The 27,768-nt window shown below is 40.9% G+C and overlaps 1 protein-coding gene across 10 annotated transcripts; it reads right to left on the minus strand.

The window, feature by feature from the left end:
• Nucleotides 1-27: 27 nt before the first annotated feature.
• LOC133403282 (suppressor of tumorigenicity 7 protein homolog) lies at nt 28-27,768 on the minus strand. Of its 10 annotated transcripts, XM_061678066.1 has the most exons (16): nt 27,566-27,768; nt 21,764-21,799; nt 14,069-14,151; nt 10,245-10,404; nt 9,990-10,044; nt 8,649-8,764; nt 8,506-8,581; nt 7,422-7,576; nt 6,754-6,851; nt 6,539-6,668; nt 6,065-6,137; nt 3,054-3,156; nt 2,820-2,970; nt 2,448-2,558; nt 1,994-2,136; nt 28-232 (listed from the first exon to the last, which is right to left on the minus strand). In XM_061678066.1, exons 2-16 carry the CDS (start codon nt 21,783-21,785, stop codon nt 137-139), a joined length of 1,572 nt encoding a protein of 523 aa, XP_061534050.1. In that variant the 5' UTR covers nt 21,786-21,799; nt 27,566-27,768; the 3' UTR covers nt 28-136. The 10 variants fall into 10 exon arrangements, with proteins under 10 accessions (XP_061534050.1, XP_061534056.1, XP_061534058.1 ...); XM_061678072.1 differs by lacking the exon at nt 21,764-21,799; XM_061678074.1 differs by lacking the exon at nt 27,566-27,768 and having other exon boundaries at nt 1,994-2,133; nt 2,448-2,540; nt 6,539-6,653; nt 21,764-22,224.

Consider the following 27,768-nt stretch of genomic DNA (forward strand, 5'->3'; position numbering starts at 1 on the left):
AATGCGATATAGCGAGGGAACACCGTATTGGTTTTTTTCCCCTTTTTTTAATGATGGCATCTTGCTTTTATACAACAAAGAAACATTTTAAATAATCAAAAAACAAACAAACAAAAAACAAAACAAGTCAAGTTTGTCAGATGCGTGTGAGCTGGTGCCACAGGCTGGACGGCAGGATGCTCTCCACCTTCTCCATGATGAAGTTGAGCGGCGCGAACAGCGTGCTCAGGAACTGGAAAAACACAAAACAACACAAACGTCACTAACCGCAACCCAAATGGTGGGCTCGAGAACTGGAAACGCACACAGGAGGTCTTACGAAATGGGCAGTGGACAGTGTACAGTTCGGAGTGCAAAGGAAATTGGACAGTAAAAATAGGCCTCACTGCTGAACAGCCCCCCGGCAACGAGACTGACTCCGACAATGACGACTTTGATGGATTTATGGAGGAGGATTGATAAAAAAATAACGTGAGTACATTGTTAAATACTTCAATAAAGTACAACCGAACTCAGTTTTGCTCCTGCTGCCTTTTTAAAAACATACACTAGCATGCATGCTAGCATGCGTATGTTTTAGCATGCGTGCATGCATGCTACCGTATGTTTTAAACTAGCGTATGTTTTACCATGCCTGCGCCCAATAATACGGTGCGCCTTGTGTATGTGTTGAATACAGAAATAGACCCCGTAACTGAGAGTGCGCCTTTTAATACGGTGCGCCTTATGGTCGTGAAAGTACGGTACCTGTTTTTGTAATGGTAGTAATAGTTTTTTGTGCGCATTTTTCTTTTTCTTTGGCAACAACCTATTCGAGCGCAAGCACAGTAATTTGACAGAAAAAAAGTTGTAATTTTATCAGAAAAATGCATTTAAAACAAAATCTTAAACTTAAAGAACTGAAGTAGCAAACTTACAGGAATCAAATAATTTTACAAAACAATGTCCTTTTCTTTTGGAAAATAATTCACTCAAATTTGACAAGAATGAAGTTATTTTACTGGAATATTTTTTTCCAAAAGAAAAAAAAAAAAAATCTTATTATCACAGGAATAAAGTCAGTATTTTACATAAATAATGTCCTTTAGAGAAAAAGTTGTAATCTTACAAGAAGCAAGTTGTTGTTTTACACGAGGTCATCATGTTTCTCGGGTGAGCAGCGTAAATTTACCGCATAATACCTGTATATAAATTTGCAACATTAGATATTACATATCATATTGGAATGCACTGTGGTGGTGGGTTGACAAGTGCTATCAAACGGATGCAAAAGTAACTATGATATGATACGGCGGCACCCACGAGGACGTCATGACTCTCGGGTGAGCAGCGAATATTTACTGTATTATATATCAATTTCTAACATTAGACATGACACATCATATTGGAATGAAAGTGCACATTTTCACAACCCCTAGGTACTGGTGTACATTTATACAGTGTGAAAGAATCTTATTTTCCATACACTACACTATCGACTTTTAACGAATGTTTGCGGGCAAACAAAATGCCTATTTTACAGTATTAACAGTGGTTACCTCCTTTTTACACTTGTATGACAGTTAATGTTCAAATGGGACAAAAATGTTGTCTGTACACTTAATAAAGGTTTTATTATGACCACATCAGTTGCAGAGGTTGATATTTCCTATGGGTAAAACGTGTATGTGTGAGTGTGAGTGTGTGTGTGTGTGTGTGTGAGAGTGATGCATGTTTTACAGCTACTTGTGACCATAGAATATGGCTAATGTTGCCATATGTGGGCTGAAATACCCAAGTTTGGGCAGTGACAAAACTACGCTGCATGTTAAAAGTTCTTGGTTTACATTGTCTGTAATGTAAACACGAGCCGCTAGTGGCTGTCACGCCTCACTTTGATTGGCCTGCGAAGCCCAATAGAAGACTTTGCGTGTGGACATGTGACTTGTGTCGTTTGATTGGTGAATTTGAGTCAAACATCACTGTGGTAATCACGGTGGCGAGAGATGCTAACCGCTTTGGCGAAGACACCCATGAGTTCCGGGAACTGATGCGTGAGCAGAGCCAGCATGGCGGTGAAGGAGCAGAGGCCGGCAGTGAATAGGATGAAGAAGGGGAGCTCCTTCTTGGGGTACACCGACACCTCGTGGAACACTGCTTTACACACACAAGCACAAATGTTAGCTACGTGGTCATGTGGAAGTGGGCGGAGTAAAGGGAGTTGACAGTGAACCCTAGCCTATTCTCGATTTTTTTCTGTAGAATCAACTAACTAACTTTGCCATAAAACTAAGCTATTGGCATAAATCGGTCTATTTTTGTGTTATTTTTGTAACCCCCTAAGATGGCCGCCCAAACACCCCATTTCTTTTAAGGCGCTTGACAACCAACGGCAGCGTAAGGGAAAATTAGTATGTGTTGGTATGTGTGTGATAGTGCATGTGTGTGTAAGTGCGTGCATGTCTTACTGGGTAGCAGCTCTCTGTCTGCAGTCTCTGTGCAGATGGGATAAGGATAGAAGAGATGACCCTTCTCCAAAGGATATGGGATCATTCTGAACGCTAAGCACATGGAAAGACCTGATGATTAATGAGTTTATATATATATATAAAAATAAATAAAACAGTTCATCTGGAAAATTTTCACACCGCTAAAACTAAGGAGGTCTTTTTGAAAACAATGCCACAAGCTTGGCACCCCATTATTAGGCCAGTTTTGGCCTAGTAATGGAATTTAATGAAATAAGGATGTACAATAAGAAAATGTTGAAAAAGTGAAGCGCTGTGAATACTTCATATGGATTATATGCATTAATGTTCACGTGTGTGTGTGAGACTTACTGCCCTCCCAGGTGCAGTGCAGCAGATTGAGCGCTCCCTCTACGCGCTTCCAGTGCTGCAGGTGGAAGAAGGCATACGCAATGGCCTCGCTGTCTCCTCGCTTGAGGATGTGCTCCGGAGGAAGGATCAGACTCTTCATCTCCAGAAGGTACTGAACGAGTCACAAAGAAACATCACAGTCAGTCACATGACCACCAGCACATGTTTGTGAATGTGTGCGCGTGTGTGACTGACTTTGGGGACGTGAGGGTTGAACTCCACAGCTCTGTGAATTGCCTCTACTGCATTCATCTCTGCGGTGCTCAAACCTCGCCTGGACGCTGCCTCTGGAGAGAATCTGAATGTACACACACATACACGGGCATCGACAGTGTTTAAAGTTTGCCATGTACAGTGGCACAACGCCAGTCAAACAAAATTATATTTAGTTTGGTGTCATGTCATTGAGTGTGATGTCATGTCATTCACTTTAGTGTAGTCCCATTTAGTTTGTCATGTAATGCAGTGTGTCATTTACTGAAATGTCATGTAGTGTAGTGTCATTTATTGTGGTGTAGTGTCATTTACAGTGGGTACGGAAAGTATTCAGACCCCCTTAAAATTTTCACTCTGTTATATTGCAGCCATTTGCTAAAATCATTTAAGTACATTTTTCCTCATTAATATACAAACAGCACCCCATATTGACAATTTTTTTTTTATTGTTGACATTTTTGCAGATTTATTAAAAAAGAAAAACTGAAATATCACACAGCCATAAGTATTCAGACTCTTTGCTCAGTATTTAGTAGAAGCACAGCCATGAGTCTTTTGGGGAGCAGGTTTTCACACCTGGATTTGAGGATCCTCTGCCATTCCTCCTTGCAGATGCTCTCCAGTTCTTTGAATCCATTCAGGTGTTTTAAAAAATTTTTTTTTTAGTAAACTCCCTGCAGGCTTTCATGTGTCTTGCACTGAGGAGAGGCTTCTGTCGGCCACTCTGCCATAAAGCCCCGACTGGTGGAGGGCTGCAGCGATGCGTTGACTTTCTAGAACTTTCTCCCATCTCCCGACTGCATCTCTGGAGCTCAGCCACAGTGATCTTTGGGTTCTTTTTTACCTCGCTCACCAAGGCTCTTCTCCCCCGATTGCTCAGTTTGGCCGGACGGCCATCTCTAGGAAGGGTTCTGGTCGTCCCAAACGTCTTCCATTTAAGAATTATGGAGGCCACTGTGTTCTTAGGAACCTTAAGTTCAGCAGAATTTGTTTTTTTGTCACCTTGCCCAGATCTGTGCCTTACCACAATTCTGTCTCTGAGCTCTTCAGGCAGTTCCTTTGACCTCATGACTCTCATTTGCTCTGACATGCACTGTGAGCTGTAAGATCTTATATAGACAGGTGTGTGGCTTTCCTAATCAAGTCCAATCAGTATAATCAAACACAGCTGCACTCCAATAAAGGTGTAGAACCATCTCAAGGATGATGAGAAGAAATGGACAGCACCTGAGTTAAATATATGAGTGTCACAACAAAGGGTCTGAATACTTATGGCTGTGTGATATTTCAGTTTTTCTTTAATAAATCAGCAAAAATTTCAACAATTCTGCTTTTTTTCTGTCGATATGGGGTGCTGTGTGTACATTAAGGAGAAAAAAAAAAGATTTTAGCAAATGGCTGCAATATAACAAAGAGTGAAAACATTACGGGGGTCTTTCCGTACCCACTCCAGATTAGTGTACTTTTATTTAGTTTAATGTCATATACAGTAATCCCTCGTTTATCCCCGACCAACCTTGCGAATAGACAAAGTCACAAAGTAGAGACCATATATTAAAATTTTTAAAATATATTTTAAAGATTCATCCATATAATAACAAAATATATGCATGTGAGGCAGAGGTATTATTTTTGTCCACTTAGGGTCGCCATCCTCACATTCTACAGTACTGTAGTATCTGTGCCTATCGGTGAGAGTTTAAAGGCAGGGCCTGGCCTTTTGGGTCAAGTGAAAGACAGAAAATGATAATGTAGAATTGGATGGCTGTTAACTGGCTAAACACTCAGGTGTGGCGGCATCAGTTGAGGCTATCAGCAGGTTGTCTAGAAATGTGTTTGTGTTTACTCTATTTTGCTTTGTTTGTTTGATTTGTTCAATGAAGTGATAGAAAGCGCACACGCAGCTATGTCTATATTCCCTCTATCCTAACCACCTGTGGATGGATTATAATTCATTCTAACTGGTGGTAGGCATTCACTCCCATTTATGAAGTGTCCCCGAACGCACCCCACGCAGCTGCGACGTGGCTGCCTAAAGGCATTTTCACACTGCACTTGTTCAATGTGAAAGGACCGCACGACACAGCAACAACGACCACGATGCCCCGGTCCAGCATGCACACATTTGGAAGTGCTGATGTAGCAGCCTACCAGGAACTAAACAGGTAGGTTTTCCCGCAGGAGAAGTAGACCGCACCTTGGCAACTTTGGAAAGATATCTTTTTGTTTGCAAAAGAAAGCTCCGTCCATCGCTGTGCCTTTTTATATACGTCATGGTATATGCATTTTCTATTGCATCCTAACATTCTGGACAGAAAGACACTGCAATTATCCGAGCTTCCTCCATTTCCCCCGGAATAAGCACTTAAAAAAAAAGCACACGGAAATCACTCCGCCAGCCCCTCTCCCATTGGAGGACTATTCTGAAGTCACCGCCGCTCTCAAAATAGAACTTCTTTCTGACACTCCGTGGCACAACCTCTGCATTGCCGGCCCGCGCCGCAAGACAGCAAAATGCGCTGTCGCCCCCTTAGCACACGCATAATGAATGGGAAAGTCGAGGGCATCAATCGCAGTTCCAATTACGGTGTGAAAAGGTCTTAATGAATTGAACCGGTTGCCAAATAATACAGCGTTTATCCCCTAATATATGACAGCTCGTTAACAGTGTGTTTAGCCGGGCTTTTTTTTATTGGAAGCCCCTCATGAAACCTGACACGCTTAAACGAAAAAGAACTGCCATTCAAAATATTTTCATAGATGCCAGAATGAGCGCGTTCATAATAACGTTCATCAAGCAGAAAGACTGCATTCAGTTCAGAGTCAGCCAAAATATGAACGAGTTCATGAACTTTCATTCATTAAACTTCTTCAGGTACAATACTGAATCTCAGATAGTGCAGTGTAGCATGTAGTGTAGTTGATGCAGTTTCGTGTGGTGTCTGTACTCCATTGTAGTGTGGTGTGTAGTGTAGAGAGCCGCTACTCACTTGTCTGACACTGCTCTGGCTTTGAGCAAAGCTGCTGTATAGCATATTGTTGCAGATTTAGGTAAGCTAATATCTGTCACACACACACACACACATACACACACACACACACACACAGAGAGAGAGAAGACAAGTTACTTTTGCAGGGGAGGCATCAAGTCAATTACTAGTTAGTGTTCTGTGAAAGATCATCAGTTGTGCCATGGGAAATAAACCAATTTCACTTTATTGGCCCGAAAATTGTCTATTTACTACAAATAATGTATGTTTGTTCATGCCAGTGACATCTAGTGACAAGCAGAACCATTATTTGCTCTTCCACTAGATGGCAGAAGGTACAATTAACCTATGTAAAGTTTATGTGTGTGCACCATACCGTCGTATTTGGTCAGTACGGCCTGCACGTTGTTTTTATTACTCGGTGTACCTAATACATTGACACGTGTGCGTGTGTGTGTGTGTGTGCGCTCGTACCGTCATACTTGGCCAGTACGGCCTGCACGTCGGCGTAGTTTTGCAGCTCCAGCAGCGACTCCAGCAGGTTTTCGTGGATGTTGAACATACTGAGGAGAGGGAACTCCTTCATTAACTGGAAAACACACAACTGTTGTTACATGTAATAGCAGACAGGGGGTGACACACAGTAAGCAGACACATAATGTGTGTCCGCACGCGTGTTCATGACTTACATCTCTCATCATCTTCACTGCCTCTCTCGTCCGGCCAAGCTTTCTGGAGCACATGGCCAGCCTCCTTTTGATGTACACTAACACGTTGGTGTCTCTTCCTGAGGAGAAAAATCAAACACAATCATGTTAAAGGGGACATATTATAGAAAGAGGACTTGTTTCTTTTTATTCAAATAGTTGTGTCTGGAGGGCCTGTCCACTCATCAAATGTTAAATTTAAAAGACAAAAATCTTTTGTTCTCTGCCTATTTCTGTAAAATGTGTGTGTGAGCGGGACCTTAATTTCTGCCCCACTGCCTCGGACCAGTGCGGCAAATAATAATCCTGCCCCTACCGCTAAATTCTCCACCCATGACTTTTCAGGGAGGCTGGCCGAAGACCCAGAGCCATATTCAAGCAACACTATCATGCAGAAACACCCACATTCCCCACAGGTGCCAAACCCTAGCTATCACGTCAAAAGCCAAAAAGGTAAGCAGAGCTGCACTGAGTTCTTACGAAAGATGAGCCTTATCTTCCATTAAGCGGCACACAAGTGATTGCTCGGGTGAGTCTGGTCTCGTAGCTCCACCGCCCGTCATTATAGTAACAAAATCCATAGATGAGGACCGGCCCCTCCAAACAGGCTAATTTCAGCAAGACAAGATATAAGGTGCATGGCTACTCACTGTGCTGGGCCTCGTACTGCGTGCTGTGGTGCTGTAGCTGCTGGCTGCGGCGGTAGCATCCCTCACCAGCCTTCAGCGCCTGCTTGAACAAGCGCTCGGCCTCCATGATAGTTGTGGCCTCCTCCTCGGCCAGCAGGATGTACGCCGTTGCGCAACTGCGCCACAACAACAAGTTTAGCTTGGAATTGTTGTTTGTAGCAGCTGAACATAAGCAATTGAGTTCCACAAGGCTACAGTATGTGCTTCTCCCGCTATCATTGTCATTAGGAAAATACCATTGAGTATATGAAACTGATTTATCTTGATTCAACAGGGCATTCCAAAGAGAAATTGTGTTACTGTTTAAATTGCAAATACAGTAGTTTCTTTGCATATCTAGAACATCTCTATCAAGCCAATTCATTATCATCATTATTATTATTATTAGTCGTAGTAGTTGTCAGTAGCATTGCAACCCCCCACTTTTTCAAAACCCACACTTTCCAAGCTGTTCCACCACCCACTTATTTTTTAAATCTAAAATAAATAGCATTGCAGCCATGTCAAAACTTATTATTAGTATAGTGGTACCCTGACAAGTTTAATTAGGTCATGCTCAAATCACTCTTATTACAAATTAACATTGCCCATTGAAATGAATGGAAATGCTGTCAATCTGTTACAGCCCCCCAAAAACAACGTGTGTAAAATAGCACTCACACAATACTACACTCTATAAAGAATGCAGTAATAACATAGAAAGAACAAATAGAATGTGACAAATGAAAGCGTTTTTGCAACATTGTTAGCTTTAATTAAATGGACATTGTGCCGCTCCTTCCGGTGTGTGCGTTCTTGGCTACCGGGTGCAGTATAATAGATACTACTGTACACATCAATCTGATCAAACAAGAAGCCAGCAACTACGGTGCAGCAGTAAAAGTCTTTTTTTGTGTTTTTCGCACCATTTGTGTACTGCAAATCTGAATTTTTTTAAAGGTTTATAATTTTCACAACATCAATGATAGACTTGTTAGCCTGTCTCTGGTGTTTTGCATTTTGTGTTAGCATTAGTTGGCGACAAAGTCGGAAAAGTGTATCGTACTCTTCTAGTTCCAGAGCTTCATGTGCAGCCGAGATGCGAGCTTGCGGGTTTCTTTCCCGCCACGCCTTCTGCATGACTGACAAACACAGAGTTTTAGTGTTAGGAACGTTGGGAAAGCAGCACAAGAAAGAACAGGAACTCACTGGCGTCGGCAGGCCGCAAGTGGTCCGAGTCACATGTGAAGAAGGTTTGGTGGTCTTGCGCCGACAGGTTCATGTCGTAGTATGTCAGCGGCTCTCGGCCTGTCACCCACGTGTACCTGAGGAACACCAGGATACGGAATTCTCAGAATGATCAGAGTTGAGCAGAATATTGAGGAAATGCAAAGTGTGAAAGCCAATAAAGTGGTACCTTGACTGACAATCTTAAATTGTTGTTAAATCAAATCAACATTACATATTTTTAATAAATAAAAAAGCACTGTACAGTGGTGCCTTGAGATGACAGTTTAATTTGTTCCTTGACCCCGCTTGTAATGCAAAACACTCATATCTTAAATCATCTTTCCCCAATGAAATGTATGGAAATCCCATTAATCTGTTGCACAAAAGTCATAAGTAGGGTCACACGTATCTCAAGGCACCACTGTAATATTAAAGTGTTTTGGGATTATACGGTAGTTTGTGGTATATTTACAATATAAACCATTCATATAGGCAATTACTGTACAGACATTTCTAGGGTGCGCATTTATTTGCGACAGGTCTCAATCCCTATCTAAGATGTTCATGATGCTTCTTCAAAACCAAAATCCTCTAAGCACTCCTTTATCGGAAAAGGAACTTTCCTTAACTGCTCACACCGAGCTGGAAGCATAACATTCTAAATGTCTTTTAAGAGTAGTGACCCAATTATTTTGTCCTTACATCCATCCATCCATTTTCTGAGCCGCTTCTCCTCACTAGGGTCGCGGGCGCGCTGGAGCCTATCCCAGCTGTCATCGGGCAGGAGGAGGGGTACACCCTGAACTGGTTGCCAGCCAATCGCAGGGCACATACAAACAAACAACCATCCGCACTCACATTCACACCTACGGGCAATTTAGAGTCTCCAATTAATGCATGTTTTTGGGATGTGGGAGGAAACCCGAGTGCCCGGAGAAAACCCACACAGGCACAGGGAGAACATGCAAACTCCACACAGGCGGGGCCGGGGATTGAACCCGGGTCCTCAGAACTGTGAGGCTGACGCACTAACCAGTCGTCCACCGTGCCGCCATTTTGTCCTTAAAGAGTGTAAAAAAACGGAGAGAGGAGAGACAGGGGATCATAACGAACAAGTGAAGATTAAGAACTTCAGAGATAAAAGAAGGAAGAAGAAGAGAGAGGGAAACAGTCAAGAATAAAACGAGCGAGCGCAATTAGAGGGAATGTCTCAAAGGCAATGAGGAGGAGAACACTGGTGTGTAGGAGACTGAACATGAAAGAGACAAAAATAAATAAAAATAAAAAGTAGATGCAAGGGGTCTCACCGCCGTCACTCACCGATTGTACTCAGCTCCTCGGAATAAATTCAATGGGTTCCTCCAAACTTTACATTCTGCGTTAGAGAGGGAGAACAACGAACAGTCATTAAATCCTCCTTTTTCCACGTGAACGTGAATTTTGAAATTATGACGATGACTCAGAATAAGTGTGTGTGTGTGTGTGTGTGTGTGTCTCCCCCCTCCCCCAAAAATAGAAGATGTGCTCCATTTTAAAGCAGGCAGTTTGGGGTGGAAAAAATAGGTCCCTACTCACCTGATACGCTTTGCCGACTGGAGTCGGCCTCGCCGTTGCTGGCGTTGGAGCTGCTGGGGGAGCTGCTGTCCACGCCGCCTAGCAGGGGGCGCAGGTGGCTCACGGACACCTGCTCGATGAAGGAGGTGCCGTACTTCCTGAAGTACCACCACTCGAAGATCTGGAGGGAAGAAGAAGCAGTAGCCATTACAACAGGGGTGGGCAAAATACGACTCACTCCAATCTTTAATTTGACCCTCTGAAACATAACATTACCAAGAGTCCTGTCGAGAACTTTTTACACCAAGTACTACCTTAAAAAAATACTTGCTCTCCAAATACCACCATTATGACTACTATTAAAATGCAGTAGTGTAGTCAGCCCCTTTGTTCATCAAAAACAAGACAGAGGTTTTGTTCCTAAAAAGTGTATTTAATATTACTGTAAGCCACTGTAAAATGATGCACAGTCTAATTACAATATCTCTAACTTCTTTTGTAATACATTTTTAAATTGTAATGAGACTTTATGGACACCCTATAAATTAAAAAATTTTCAAAACTTATCATTATATACTTTTAAATGTATGTTCTTACATAAATTTCCAATTTATTATAAGTACTTTTATTATAAAACAAAAAATATTTGACATCCACATTTGACTTTTCTTTTTTTTTTTTACATTATTATTTTTTTATTCTTTTATGTTACCTCATCCATAAATGAGCCGGCCCATCGTTTGTTTTAAAAATCAAATACGGCCCTTGTGCACAAAAATTCACTCACTCCTGCAATGGAATGACATCAGCATCAACACAAGGTGGAGTGCAATTAGATGTGTGGAGTGGTAGAGCAACACTGTGTCCCTTAATGGAAATGTTTGAATGCGGGGGATGCGACGAGCTAATGTCTTTAATAGCAGCAAGTGCTCCAGCACTTTACTCCTAAGTGCACCCCCGGCCCAAAATGCAAACACAAATGCTGCTTAATTGCTTAGCGTGAAACGTAACGCAATACTCATACTCCAGAAGGGCTGGCAATATTGCCTTAAATAAATTGGCAGATTTTTTTTTCTTCACAAAAATCCAATTTCTAGTAGATTTCTAATAGTTTAATTCTCCTTAGCTTATACTGTAGAAAAAAAGCATACGACAATGTCTTGACTCAAAACAAGTTTTACTTCTTTCCCCTGCTTTTGGGATTTGCTTGACAGCACAGTGGATTAGTGTTTTGCACATCTTGCTAATAGTTCTTAGGTTTGCTGTTTGACTCTAGATTTCGGCCTTCCTGTATGTTTGCGTGGGTTTTCTTCGGCTTCCTCCCACATTCCAAAAACATGCATGTTATGTCCAACAAAGACACTAAATTGTCCATAGCTGTGAATGCAAATGTTTTATGTCGTCCAGTGCAGGCGGTACCCGCCTCTCGCCCAAGGTCAGTTGGGATAGGCTCTACCTCACCCGCAACCCAAACCATGATAAGCAGTACAGAAAATGAATGGATAGACAGTTGCTATTTTGAAAAACTGGTGCTGAACAGGTTGGAAAAGTCGCTAAGTTGTAAACACTGACTGATTTTGTAAACAAGCTCATCCCTGTTCGCAACCATGTTGTGAGTGTAAACAGTTCAGTTTTGATGAAAAACAATAAAATAACATTCTGAACAATAAGCTTGAATTAATCAATAAACTTAATCGCCCAGTCCGCATTCATGTGCGTTAGCGAGGTTTAAAAGGACATTGGGACAAATTCTCTAATGAGCAACAATTAGGTGTTAAAGACACCACCTGGCTGCTCACACGTAAGCAGACGCACAACCTCCGTGAATGGTCTCACTGAGAGCATGCAAAGCTGAGCAGCCTGCAGGGAACAAGCCAGCCTAATTAACAGACAAGCTATTTTAAAGCCGCACGGCGACACAGAAACTGATGAGGTAAATAAGAACGAGTGGATTTTCTCCAATAGTCCCTTTATCGACTGGTTGCCAGTCAATGAGGGCACATACAGATTTAAAATGGACCAGTTGCTCCTCAATGTCAGGGCAAATAGAGTGGAACCTCGATTTAACGGACTTTGGATTTAATGGACAGAAAAAAAGTGTCCAGTAGGAACTCAAAATCACCTCTTTAATGCACCTGTGAGGTAAATTTGGATAAACCTTGAAACTTTTCAGACATTTAAAGCTTTTTTGTTTGTTTGTTGCGATTCTAATCACATCAATCTGGTGCACTGTCTCTCAGGGTCACATGGAGAACAATCATGTATGAAACAGCAGCCGAGAGAAGTGGTTTTCAAATTGTGGTATGGTAAAAGCTCCCTCTAGTGATTCATGAAAGAAACACTGAAGAAAATGTTCAAATTGTGTGTTACGTTAAAGTGGCTTGAACGTGAATCCAGTATAAGTACAGTTCACTTCTAATAACTTTTAAGTAAAATACATTTTCATTTAAACATTTATAAATCTTTCTCCTCAAACATGAACATTTACTGTATTTAGGTACAAATTTTATTTAACTTTTAGGTGCAATGCATTTCAGCTGAATCACAATCTTTTTTTCTTTTCTATTATTAAGTGCAGTGTTCATGTTCCAACTCTGCATAATGTTAGTGATTTAGAAGAATATCAAATATATATTATACTACGATAATATATATATTTAGTAATAAAACCTGTGCTTCATTTTTGATTAACACTTGGGCCTACTACACTAATAATGTATTTTAATGTTGGCCACTGGTCAAACAAAAAGTAGAATATCTCTAAGCCATTTTAAAAATGACAAAACAAAGATAGATAGATAGATAGATAGATAGATAGATAGATAGATAGATAGATAGATAGATAGATAGATAGATAGATAGATAGATAGATAGATAGATAGATAGATAGATAGATAGATAGATAGATAGATAGATAGATAGATAGATAGATAGATAGATAGATAGATAGATAGATAGATAGATAGATAGATAGATAGATAGATAGATAGATAGATAGATAGATAGATAGATAGATAGATAGATAGATACACTTACACACACCTATATCCACTATTTCTATATCCACTATTTCGGCTAGAATGATGGAAATTTGCCCAATGTGGGACTAAAAAGGTTATCATATACTAACAATGTTTATTGTATTCATGTTCTTTTAAACTTATCGGTCCCTGTTCTCAGGTGATGTACTAATTCATTTACGGTTTCCTTGTGATATGTGTCGCTTATTCGCTGCCATGGAGGTGATGATTCATGACTTATGCTGCAATGACACCGAACGCGAAGTGAACGTTCGCCTTCGCGGCTCTACGCCGTATTTAGCCGTGTTATCTAGCTAGCAGTAGCTCGTAGGAGGCTGGGGCGGCGCAAAGTACTGTGCGACCAGCGTTCCCTGTAGATAGCAGGGAGGTTGGGCGACTGGTCAATGTGGACATGCCGTTTTCTTTTTTAATACAATTTTACAAGCGTACACAACCACGCGCTGGACGCTGTTTTTGCTTGTGTTATCACAACATCCTGTTTCAGCCATTTTATTTTCAGATGAAAACCAAAAATGCACTTTTGGACCATTTTCGGACAAACATTTTCAGTGGACGAAAATTCGGTGCATCACTATGAAATACCATCCTTTTGGTTTTCTTCCCATTCATTCTCAGCTGACCCATCAGACACCAGGGTGTTTAGTACCATCGTCCGCAAGCAAGTGGGACGGTTCGGGTGGAACATTTTGGGACTCTTTTTTTATAGTTTACAGTGGAAACATGCTAAAATGTGCCCAGTAATTGACGCAAACAAGGCAAAGTGTCGCACAGCTTTACTGTGACGTAAGCAAAGTCTGTTCTTACCAAAATGAGTCCTGAAATGAGGGAGGAGGTGCCCGTCAGAGCCACATAGAACTTGGGTGTCAGGGTGTTGAGAAACATGCTTACTGCATCGAGAGAAGAGAGAGAGATGGCGGCTTAGCACACAAAAAGCAAACAACACTAAAAGGAAAACAGAGTGATTCAATTGTGAGTGAAATTGGATTAATTCTACTTGCTTTACTTCTTATGTAGAAGCCGGAACAGTGCTATTAGTTTTCGTGGTTTTCACATTCATGTTAATTTTTTTCCACTTTCAACTTAATTGCTTAATTACAGGTAAAAGCCCAACGAGAAAGGTTTATACCGAACTGCAATTATCTATAGGTAATACAAGATGGCGGCAAACAACGTTTGTCAAAATAAAGCTTCTGAACTCAGTTCAGCACCAAGATGCCACCGGATGGACCCAAATCAATGCCACAATTGCGTTAGCCTGAGCAGAATAACATGAACACACGAGTTTTTCAGCGAATGATGGAGGATATCTTCCCCCCAAAATATCCGCAAATAGGCAATTTTGCGAATGGTTCACTGTATTCACTTCTGAAATCCCCCTGCCTGACTACATGCCGAAACATTGCCATTAAGTTAAAAGTGTGTGTGTGTGTGTGTGTGGGGGGGGGGGGATTCTGATGTGAAAACCAAGAAAATTGTAGTTGGTAAAACAATGCTGGGGGAAAAATAAAGTGAAAACAGACGTGAAGGAGAAATCTAGAGCTTGACAAAGAAAAAATAATGTAAAAAATATCCTGATTAAAATATACAGGGTGGGACAAGAACAGGTATAATTTGTTTTCAATGAACTTATTTAAAGAAGAAGGTTCTAACTACCACTTTTAGGATCACCGCCTAGTCAACAAACAAAGCCAGCCTTGAAACTGTAAAAATGGGCTTAAACCGTAACTTAAAAACTTAACCCTTGTTTATAGCCCTAACCCAACCTGAATTTGAAACCATGATCTGAAACCCTTAAGCCAGGCTACAAACCCTGACCTAAAATCTGAACCCCTGTTTAAAACCCTAACTTGAAACCTGAACCCTGGCTTGAAACCTTACTTTGTACCCCTAAACCTTTCATGAAACCGTAACATTGCCCTTGAAACCCTAATTTGAAACCTTAACTCTTGATTGAAACACTAACCCTAGCTTGAAACCATGAATTCAAATCCCAATTCAGGCTAGAAACCCGAACTTAAGTTGAAACCCGAACCCTGGCTAGAAACCCTATTCTAAAACGCTGATGCTGGGTGAAAACCTTAACTTTGAATCCCTAAAACTTCCACAAAACCCTTATACTGGCCTTGAAACCCCAGGTTAAAATCCAAACCCTTCTTTGAAGCCCTAACCCTGATGATTTCAAACGCTAACCCAGGCTAGAAACCTTAACTTGAAACCCAAACCCTGGCCTGAGATCTTATTTTGAAACCTTACTTTGAAACCTTAAACCTTCAATGGAACCCTAACTTGAAACCTTAAACCTTCCAACTCTATTTTGGAGCCGTAATCCCTTAGTTGATACTAACTAGAACTTGAAAGGCTTTATCTCAGATGCTTTTATTGAACAGATCAATTTGTGTTGCGGACATTTCCAGCATTTATGAGATTGAACTGTGTTTTAGGAACCTGATTATAAAAGAACAGTTAGAGAATGAAAATACCTACTTTTGAACCAGCCACTATAATTTATATATATGTATATATAAAAAAAAAAATAATAATAAATAAATAAATAAATAAAAAGAAATCTTGCTTCAGTGTTGTATTTACAAAGTCCAGCAATGGAGCTTAGAGTGTAGGGTTTGACATGCATCAAGCGGTGGCGAGGGCGATTGAGACAAAGGCGGCACTCAGATGAGCGGCAGGCCAGCCTGGTTGACACGTGTGCAAACAGAGTGCAGCTGCTCGGCCATTGAGTGGTGTGGAGTGGAGCCTCTCGTCCTTTCAGAATGAACTCATTGACAACGACTACTGCTGCTGACTCTTCAGCCTCTTCCAGGCAGTGGATACTCCAGTATATTTTTGTAACGTGGTAGTAGTTAACCAGCTCAATATTATTACTACGATACAAACAACAAAACACTCTACTGAGCGTAAACAAAACTTTCTCGCAAAATACTTTACCGTTTGATCACAAATGACAAGCATGCTGGAGCTAGCTAGCATTTCCACTCTCCTCCTTTTTTGTCAAACGTCCCAAACAGATGGACTCAAATGCATCAAGATCAAAATCAAAATAATTTGCTCACAAAAAGTTGGTCAATGCCGGCGCTACGGCCAAGCCAACAGATGTGGGGGAAAAAAACAAAGTGGACACCGACCAAAATTAAGGCAGTAACTGTTGCCATGGCTCAACAGAAATAAAACCACAATAGTGACGATAGAGCAAAATCAAAGTCCATAAAAAGCTGGTCTATCGGCTACAGCCAAGCCAACGGACATGGGACAGATATCAGGAAGGGGAAAATTGGTATAAGAGAAACAACACTTAAAAGACAACACATCAGTCAAAAGAGGCAAATAAGTTGTTTGTTCACAAAAAGTCTGTCCCATCCAGCCAATTGGAATGGTAAAAAAAAACAACGTACAAACTTACCAAATATAATTAGTAACAGCGCTAGACTGGCTTAACACAAGAAACAATTCAAAATAAAATTTGTCACAGCATAAGCATAGTTTAACGGTGACAAAAGAGCCCAAATCAGTCTTTCGTTTATAAAACGTTTTCCTGCACATTCGCTCTATTTTTAAATGAACACTCCCCTGGTGGCCTGCTGCCATTGGCTCACTGTGTGCGAGCGGCAGCAGGCAGAAGCAATTGCACGCTGCTCCGCCACTAGCAACCCGGCAGCGTGAGTCGCCCAGCCAATCGATAACACTGATGGTAATGGAGGGGAGGTGGGTAAACCACAGCAACCCCAAAAGCAGAGTGGAGGCTCCACATTTACACACAAATGTGTCAACCAGATTAGAAACACACTGTAATAGCAACTTCAGGCATAATAATACTGTTTTGACTTCATTCACAATTTTACATCAAATCCAATAGTCTACTCTTGAATAACTGTAACTGTAACATGCAAAAAAATGATCAGGTTGTACTTCATAAGAGCAGATTATCATATGGATGGATAATTACGATGATAAATTAAACTTTTCCAAGGCATGATCGTTTCCTAATTACATTAACATGTTGCTTCATGACGTTCATGCATAACACAGCACTGTTTTCTTCATTAATATAAAATAATTTTTTGATTTATTTGAGTTTTTAGAGACATCTTGCAATAACAGCACAACAATTACAACCTAGAAATTTCTGCACATTTACATACTGCATCGGATTTTTTTTTTTTTTTAGGCATAATGCATCCATCCATTTTCTGAGCCGTTTCTCCTTACTAGAGTCGCGGGCGTGCTGGAGCCTATCCCAGCTATCATCGGGCAGGAGGCGGGGTACACCCTGAACTGGTTGCCAGCCAATCGCAGGGCACATACAAACAAACAACCATTCGCACTCACATTCACACACAAACAATTCCAAATAATGAAACTTTTCTGCATCTTGATCACATATATGCAAATGTATGTGTTTACGTGACATTCTTTCATAACACAACGCTGTCTTGCCTTGATTGAAATCAAATTAGTTCGTCCATTCTTGCAATAATAAGACTCAATAATCATAACATTCAAATCAATGATGATGATAAATTTAATTTTTCCAAGGCTTGTTTAGGTTTCTTTTCCATGTTGCTTCATGAAATTCAGGCATAATGCAGCACTTTCTTCATTATCAAACACATTTAGCTACAAAAAAAAAGGACAATTATAACTTGCAAATTTACACACATTTACATTGCGTCCTGAGTTATAATGCAGCACTGTTCATCTTTATTAATATCAAATCAACGTGTCCCTTTTTTTACAACTTTTTTTTTTTATAAGAACTCTTGCAATACCAAGACAGCATTTATAACCTGGATAGTTCCGCACTCTTACATATAGTGTTGTGACATTCAGGCATAATGCAGCACTGTTTTCCTTCATTAATATCAATTTTGTACATCTATTTTCTGTTTTGTTTTAAAATATCTTCCAACAACGGGACAATAATTATAACCTGAAAATATCTGGACGTTTCCACCATTTTTTCTTAGTTTCAAGACATCTTGCCATATCAAGGCACAATAATTATATCCTCAAAATGAACGGGTATTTACATGTTGTTTCTTGTCATTCAGCCATAACACCGCACTGTTTTCCCTCATTAATATCCAATCCATAGCATAGTGCTCCTCCTCTTCCTCTGTGGCTCACTGTGCTTGGAGCGCACAAGACAAAAATAGCCCGAGTCAGCAGTTACCACAGAAACACGATCTCGCTCTCTCTCTCAATTGTTTTGCCACCCCCCCCCCCAAAAAAAAATCATTTATCTATTTATTTAAAGGAGCGTTACCATGGCAACAGAGACAGTTGCTCACTGTCATCATGCTCGCCAATGGCAGACAACCTGGAGCGTGTCCGGTAAAAACCAGGCGTCGTCGTGACTTTTGACCGTGACGTGAAAATATTAACAACCCGCCACCAGCAACTGCCAATCAAACATCGATCAAAATATCCCGTCTACTATTACAGCCAGTGTGCCGTTCAATATCCAGGCATAAAAGTGTGTCACGACGAGCTGTCAAAAATATACACACTGGTCACTACATTAAGCACAGGAGGTTCTTCATTCAGCTAACTTTTCAGGCTACCAAACAACCACATGTAAAGGCCAAAATGACAATGCTTTATCATTTTTTTCAAAAGCTAGCGTTTTCAGGCTACTGAATACTCTGACACAGTTTGACTTTTCAGAAACTGATTGAAACCAGTCTTCTAAGGAGTTGGATCTTCATACTACAAATGACCAATGTCATTTAACGATCCAGCCATCCATTCATTTTCCATAGGTTAGTGTTTTCAGGGCGGCACGGTGGGCGACTGGTTAGAGCGTCAGTCTCACAGTTCTGAGGACCCGGGTTCAATCCCCGGCCCCGACTGTGTGGAGTTTGCATGTTCTCCCCGTGCCTGCGTGGGTTTTCTCCGGGCACTCCGGTTTCCTCCCACATCCCAAAAAAAACATGCATAAATTGGAGACTCTAAATTGCCCATAGGTGTGACTGTGAGTGCGAATGGTTGTCTGTTTGTATGTGCCCTGCGATTGGCTGGCAACCAGTTCAGGGTGTACCCCGCCTCCTGCCCGATGACAGCTGGGATAGGCTCCAGCACGCCCGCGACCCTAGTGAGGATAAGCGGCTCAGAAAATGGATGGATGGTGTTTTCAGGTTACACAATGAAGCCAGGCAAACTGTTTTCAAATCTTGTTTCCAAGTTTGCGTTTTCAGGCTACAAAACATCACCATGTAAACGGACAAACAAAATAAAAATAAAATTATTTTTGCAACCTGTTTTCAAACTTGTCTTGTTTTTAAGGTTAATAAAGCAGGGTTATGAAAATGAACGACCAAAACTACATCATTTTTATCATTTTCACAATCTGATCTCAAACATGGTCTCAAATGGTTGTTTTATCAGACTACAAAACAACTGTCATGTAACCAAAACATTCTTTTTTTTTTTTAGCATTTTCAGAAACTGTTTGCAAACCTGTGTGTGGTGTGGACAGCACAAGTTCTAACACAGCTCCCGAAAATAGAGGGTTGTATCATAAAAACACAAAGACAAAAAACAGCGCCTGAACATTTGGGGGGTAAAATTCTAAGCTTTATGTTGATTTCTATATCTGTTGAACAACGTACTGAACAATGACACGAGTTGAAAAAGCTAAAAACAGCTGTGTGGTGCCTTAAAAACACAGTGGGCAATCCCCAGTCTAACCGACTTTGTGAAAGCTTTAATTCTGACCCTCAGCTGACCTCCATTTTGGGCTGGGATTCCCAATCTCAGGCACTCTTGGTGGGATGAAAGCTGGACACCAATCTTCCAGTTGCATCGCTATTGTGAGAAGGCCGTGTAGCGCTTCATGATGCGTGCGTGTGTGTGTGTTGTGTGTGTGTTTGTTGCCTTACCTTGTGCATTACCTCCAATAGTCCAGTGTTTAACTTGCACGTAAATATAACATTCTGCATTTCCTTGCCTTGTACAGTTCCCTGCTATTCGTGGGGTATTGGGATTAAGCCCTTCGGCAAATAGCAAAAAAACGCGATTAATTGACAGCCCAGTCTAACAATGTAAAAATGGCTTCTATTAATAGTTTAAACCACAAATATATCACAAACCATTATCCCAAAATATATAATTTCAAACTAATTTTACATGATTAACCTTAAAATTAATAGCTCAAAGATGATTTGATTTAGAAAACAGGAACTATAAATGCGCATGTACCGTACATGCGGTGAAGACTCCAACTTCTGCCAACAACCCAGGCTAAACTTAGCTCCTCCCCGACATATGACATATGATGTTGGTCTCTCAGTCGAGATGCATCATTTCAACATACTTCCTTGACACCAATTGCTACTTTAATATTATCCAAGGCTTTGGTGTCATCTTGTGGCATCTTCAAGGAGCAATGTAACAATTAGCCGCCATCTTTGTGGAATTTTCTAAAATACCATTGAATGAGCAATTCAAACACCTCTAAAATCCTCCATAAATACATTCCCCCCACCCCCCAAAAAAAACAACGGCTTACCAAAGTACACGACTATTCTACTGCCCAAACTGCTCTTCTCACGAATAATGTTCCATTTGCACCAAGTGGACTTTTTAGGGTACGTGATGCCATTTGAAATCTCATGACAATTTTGACGCACCAACTTGGGGTAACCCTTGGAATTTCAGCCCATATGAGCTTATTGGTGGATATTTTTGACTGAAACTTGTCAACCAATCGGAGAAGGGGTTCTCCAAAAAGCAGACGAAACTAATGGGTCCAGGAGGTATGTTGAGAAATCAATTATACTCTTACTCTAATTTTAAGGTGTTTTTTTTTTTTTTTACAAGATTTCAATAGGCGATATCACATAAAAACGTTCCCCAAAAAGGCAATACAAAAAAAAGTAATAATAAAATTTCTCCGAAACCCATCATCCATTTTTCAAAATTCATGGCGCGTTGTAAAAGTGGCCATTTGAACCAGACTCGGCACTTTGACAGACTTTAATTTTGGGGAAATACTGTCACATTGCTACTTATAGCTGAGTTTTTCAGCAAATAGCTGAGGTTAGATTCTACAGAAATAAAAATGGTGACTGGAAAATTGGTGAATGGCGAACCGGCAATAGACAAGGGTTCACTGTAATGACAATAAAGCTGAATCTAATCTAAAAGCACAACATGTTGAGACAAGAGGCCATAGCATCAATTTTTTGACACACCATCCCCACCACACACACACACACACACACACACACACACACACACACACACAGACGCACGCACAGTATACACAGTAGAAGGCGGCAAGTAGGAGAATGCGAGGTAAATCTCAGCGGGACCACGGGCTAGCTTGTGGGGCTAAAATGGTAGATCCCAGATTTCTACCACCAGCAACAACAGGAAGAGGAGGATGCACGGTTAGATAGAAAGATAGATAGTGAGAGATTAGACTCTTTTTCTTTCCTTCCAACACACAAGAGGCAAGAGGACGGTGGCGACGGTGGTACTTACGCGACGACTCTGTGCCGAACATGGCTGGATTGGGAGCTGTGATGGAGAGAAAGGAGGATGAGGAGGAGGAGAATAAGGGGGGGGGGGTGACGGAGAGAGGAGGAGAGGACGTAGTGAGCAGGCAGCTACACAGCAGGGGTCATCAAAGAAACACAATGCAGCCGCCCGCCAGACGCGTAAAACGTCCCGGAACGCCAAAAAAACAAAAGAGGCCCGGCGGAGCTTCACAAACGCCTTTAACGCCGACACTCCTCAGCCCCGGTCAGATCCAGTTAGCAGCTCGCATGGCGCCTCTCTCTCTCTCCCTCTCTCACTCAGGTCCATCCTTTTGCTTTTGTGTTGTCATTGCCCCTCACTGGAAGAGGGAGGGCGAGGGGGGAAAAAGAGGAAGGAAGCTATGAAGGAAGAAAAACCCAGGAACAGACGCTGAAGCTTCAGTCAGACAATAGACACACGACGCGTGTGACGTCACAGCCAGGATGGATGGATGAGGGGATGGAGGGAGCAAGACGGGACAGAAAGGCATGAAGGGCAAATGGAAAAGATGTGAATGAATGTAAAAGGAAGATAGGTTTACGTCACAATGACAGACCATTTATTTAATTTCCCTATAATAAGATACATGATCCATCTATCACGTTTTATCACTAACAACACTAACTTGCATGTCAAGCCAAACATTAACGTAATGATGATGTAAACAAACACCAAATGACACCGTTTATGTAATTTTCATAATCTGTTTTCAAACCAGTTTTCAAATGGTTGTTTTCATGTGACACAACGGTGACATGTAAACAAGCAGCCAAAACAACAATTTCCATCATTTTCACACTTTTCAAATGTACGTGTTTTTGGGCTACAAAACATCGTCGTCACATAATAAAATTACAGATTTGATCATTTCCACAAACTGTTTTTAAATGTTTAAACGTGTAAACGAACGACCACTACGACGACCGATTTGATCATTTTCAGAAACTCTTTTCGAACCGGTTTTCATATGGTTGCGTTTTCTGACTACAAAATAACATGTAACTGATTTACCAAAATGACAAAATTTCTATCATTTTTCCAAACTGTTTTCAAATGTTTTTAGATTTCAAAATGATGTGTTGTGTGATCAACAGCTTAGAGCATTTTCAGAAACTGATTTCAAACATGCTTTAACAATTTTTATTTTTGTCATTTTCAGAAACAGTTTTCAAATTGGTTTACAAATTTGATTTAAAGAGACAAAATGACGTAATGAAACGAAAACAACAACCATTTCTATTGCAGTTTAGGGTCACCTAGGAATCTCTTCACGGCACAAGACATTTGGCCACGATTTCACCATCTGGACCTGATTTATTAAGACTTTCCCGTTTAATGGCAAGTCGTCAGACTTCACTGCCATGCAATTTAGAGTCGCCTATCAGTCTAGTATATGTGCTTTAAATTTTAAGCAATCTGACAAAATCTCTGGGAGGAGTTTGTGTTTGAAAGACACCTGACAGATGATGGCCGCTAAAATAAATGGTTCAAACCAAAATGGCAGACTTGCTGTGTCTTTTCGGTCATTGCTTCTTGAGACTTTTTTTGTGGAGTTACTTGTGATTGACATGCCTACCAACCTTCAGGTTTATAAGTGAAACCCATTTTGGGGGCCGGACTCTTAAATAGACTCCAGGGGGTGCTACCAAGCCGAAAAGTTCGTCCCTGGATATGAGCCCTATAATTGTTACTTCAAACCAAAATGGAAGACTTCCTGTCTTTTCGGACATGGCTTCTTAAGACTTTTTGTGGGTCCACTCATGTTCAACATTCCATGTTGCCCAGTAAAAATGGCTTCAGGGGCTGAATTTCCCCAAAATAATGTAGAATAGGTGTATTTTATGTCCGCATCTGCTGGTTAAAATGAATGTGTGTATGTAATTGTCACTCTTCCTCTCGCCCCGCTAAAGACATCTCCAGGGCTGAACTTAATTACACTAGAGGGTCCCTCCCCAAAGAGAAAGAGCACACACTGGTAGCCCCACTGTGGTTCTTGTGCCCCCTGTGGCCCAGCGCTGGTACTGCCAGGGGTTTGGGTCTGCTCTATAGGGATACTGAGAGACAATATTTTCCGACAACCTGGATAAACAAAGGCACACAGCAATTACGTTTCTGGGTCACTAAGCACTCAATCACTTAGGGCACTTTTGTATTTAAGTCTTTGAAGGACACCTGGAAAATTGAAAAACTGAACCTTAAATGGACTTTCAAACCAAAATGGTGGACTTCCTATGTCTTTACAGGCATAGCTTCTTGAGACTTTCAGGGGGGTTAAACTCATGATAACCGAATATTGGTAAGTGATTCTGGCTTTGGGGTCTTAACTTTCAAAATGTTATGTGGTGCACTAACATGTCCTAATGGCGAGTCATTAAACTTCAATCTGTCTAGTATAAGTGGTTAAAATTAGGTAACAATTGGACAAAATCTCCAAGATCAGTCCATCTTCTAAGGCCCCGTGGAAAATCGCCCAAATTACCGTTAAATTGTAGCTTAAAACCTAAATGGCAGACTTCTTGTCTTTTCGGGCATGGCTTCTTGATACTTTTGTGGCACTGGTATTATTCATGATAGACCTAAGTACCAAATTCCATGTTGCTAAGTCAAACTGAATTCAGGGGCAGAATTTTAAAATCACTTCAGGAGGTGCTACCGAGTTGCTAAATTCTTCTTTTAAAGATCCTAAAATGGCCCCTTCAAACCAAAACGACAGACCTCATCTTTTCGGACATGGCTTATTGACCCTTTTTGGTGGGTCTACTCATGAGAGAGACGAAATTCTATGTTGCTAAGGGAAACTCGTGCTACTGGCAGAATTTACAAAACATTTCAATGGATGCTACTGAGCAGAGAAATTCATCTTTGAAGGATCCGTGGAAAATGGACCGCTTCAAACCAAAATGTCACACTCCAGTGTCTTTGTGTCTCTTTTTCGTGGTTTTACTCGTGATACACATGCCTACGAAATCTGATGTTGCCAAGTGAAACTCGCTTTGAGGACTGAATTTGCCACGATAAGCGGCACAAAACTAGAAACAACTAATAGCGACGACTGTGACGAGACAGATTTGCGTCCCTAACTCTTAAGTGTGGCTAATAGCAGCTAACAACAGCTTGGCACTTATATAATTAGCATTGTATTGCCTCTGACAAACGTAGCTATTTTTCCAATCAAGTAGCTCCACTAGCGCGCAGCGTAAAAGCACCTCACACGTAAGCTGTTAAAAAGATTTGGGATCAATGTCAAATGTAGCCCCCCTCAACCACACTAACATCACATGCTAGCTAGCGGTTGCCAAGCAACTAAAAAGAAGCGTAAGAGTCAAGATGAGGAGCTGGAGGGAGAAAGAACATCTTTGATTACGGCTGTGACGTGGCAATTTTACAGGTTCTGAATGATGTTAGCGGTCTCGGTTAGCTCCCAGACAAAATCTGAAATCTTGGATAGTACTACGAATTATAGCCATCCAACTGAGCGTGGCCTTGGTGATATGGCCTTAAAAAAACAACAACTGATTTTTGGGGAAAATGTTCCCCCCTTTGCTTATAGAAAAAGCAAATGACAATCAAAACAAGTTTTGCTTTTTGTTTTGTTTTTTTTCTCACTTCTGGGACTTGCTTTATTGCTACTGATTGCAAACAATCTTTATAACAGCTTTCTTCTCGCAATTTTTCCCCAGCATTAACTTTCACAAAAATAATGGGTATAAATGTTTTTTCCGTGAGCCGTGGAAGTGGAACATTGCAAAAAAATTACAGTTGGCGACTCTTTACCGCACACAAAGTGATCGTGCACCCCATGTGGATTTGAGGCTCAACATACAATATATTGAAAAATGTATTATCTTTTTTATATTGAACCGCTTGGTGTGCATGTCAAGGAAGAAGCAGATGGCCACAGTAAGAGGAAACAGGCCACATAGGAGAGAATGGATATTTTGAGAAAATGTTGGCAATGATCGATAACCCCCTTCACTGACTACACTTGTTCATTTTTAGCCAGAGGCACACATTTTGAACATAGACACTATTATTGGAAAGAAAAAAATTCCATTTTTTTTTTTTTCTTTTCCTTTTGAGTTTTTCGTTTTGGGGGGGGGAACCAGCCCTGAAAACACTGTTTTCCCCTTTATTCAGATATTTGGGGGTTTTAAAAGAAATCTATTATATGCTTGTATATATATATATATATATATATATATAGAGTGAGAGAGCGAGAGTGAGAGAGAGCTCACAACAGCCAACTCTACTTTCATTCACTGACGCCCAATTCACTCACCAGGCCCCGCCTTTCAAAGCCATTCACATTCAAAGTCACAGATAACAGTGTAGAATGCAAGGATGGAGACATCTAGTGGACAATAATAAAACTTGCACCTCACATGCACATTATTGTTTGATAATGAAAGAAATATTTTTTTATCGGATTACTCGATTGGTCAATGGGACAATTGGTAGAAAATTATATTGTACAAATATTACATAGCTGCAGCCCTTATTTGCAACATTTGCCCCCATGTCTTTGGCAATGCTTAGCGCAATTGACTTCACAACACAACTGCCTTCCACCGAGTTCCTTTCTTGTCATACGCAAACCAATGAAAGTGATTCTGCTCGTGTTGTCTGTTGTCTGCGGGAACTAAAGACACATTTTTGAAAAGCAGTCACACGAGGTGTCGGAAAAGTTGCTAAATTGTCAACAGTGACTGTTGCTTCACTGATGACACTCATTTGTTAGTGTAAGCAGTGCACTTGAGCGAGAACAGACTTTGAACTACAGAAGCCACAAAATATTGGATGACCGCGCCAAGACGCACTAGTGGCATTTATAAACCGTGTAGGAGAGGTTTCTACAAAAAGATGTGAAAGTGAACGACATGTTGGCGAGGAAGTGAAAGTTGAATCAAACTCAAAGATCAACATGATGCAAAGTCTTCACTTCCATAAATGTGCCATACAGATATTTTTACGTTTTACTATTCAAATCAGTTCCTTTCTTTTACACTTGCGTTACAATGAAAGTTTAAAAAATGAGACACGGGAGTAATCAGCACTGCTGTTGAAATTAACACATTTCCTTGGACAAGGCGGATACAAAACTGGGTCAAACAGAAGTAGCTGTCAGAGGGGCCTTTTCTGGACACTCGTATGACAAAATCCAAGGTGCTTTTTGAAATTAAATTGACACTTTTATACTAAGTCTATAATGGAGAGACACTCTACGGAGGTCGAAATAGCCAAAATATGAGACCTTTAAGTAGACTTTTTTAGACTTTATCTGTACTTTCTACTCAAGTAAATAGTACCTCCTTGTACTTTTGCCACCACTGCTTTTAGATTTGAATATAACTATGAAAAAAATGACTTAGCATGACCCGAACGGTCGGTGTGTGCGTGTATATATTATGTGATATGACCAAATTGCTAAGCCATTGAGCTTATTTTAGCTACACGAGATGGTTAAAATGTTAAGGGACAGCTGTCAAGTACCATGCGGCAGTCTGACATGATGTGATTGTACACTTTGTAACAAGTCAGCATACAATAAGTACTGTACATTTAATACACCTTTTACCGACACGTTACGGGCTGCAAACAACCATGCAGCATTTGAATATAATCGGCGTTGCTCCTTGACAATGTAAACTTGTGTTAGCCACCTAGCCGGCTAAGGAACTTTTTTTTTTTTTTTTTTTTTTTTTTAATATATAAGAAAACAGTGGCGGCGGCGATAGTTTAGGTTGGAGGGTTATTTAAAACGCTCACCTTTTTTTTTTAGTGCGCGGTGGTTAGATGCTTATTCGTTGCTAGCATTTCTTCCCCCAAGTGGCGGCGGAGGCTCCGAACATGCGCCCGGTATCCAGTGGTAGCACGCGGCGTGCATACGGGGCGACGTGTCTGTCCGTCTGTGGTCGCTGGGAGCCAGGCTAACGTTAGCCGTGCTAGCAGCAACAGCCAGCCAGCCAATG

The sequence above is a fragment of the Phycodurus eques genome, chromosome 5 (genome assembly GCF_024500275.1).
Source record: "Phycodurus eques isolate BA_2022a chromosome 5, UOR_Pequ_1.1, whole genome shotgun sequence".
NCBI classification, from domain to species: domain Eukaryota; kingdom Metazoa; phylum Chordata; class Actinopteri; order Syngnathiformes; family Syngnathidae; genus Phycodurus; species Phycodurus eques.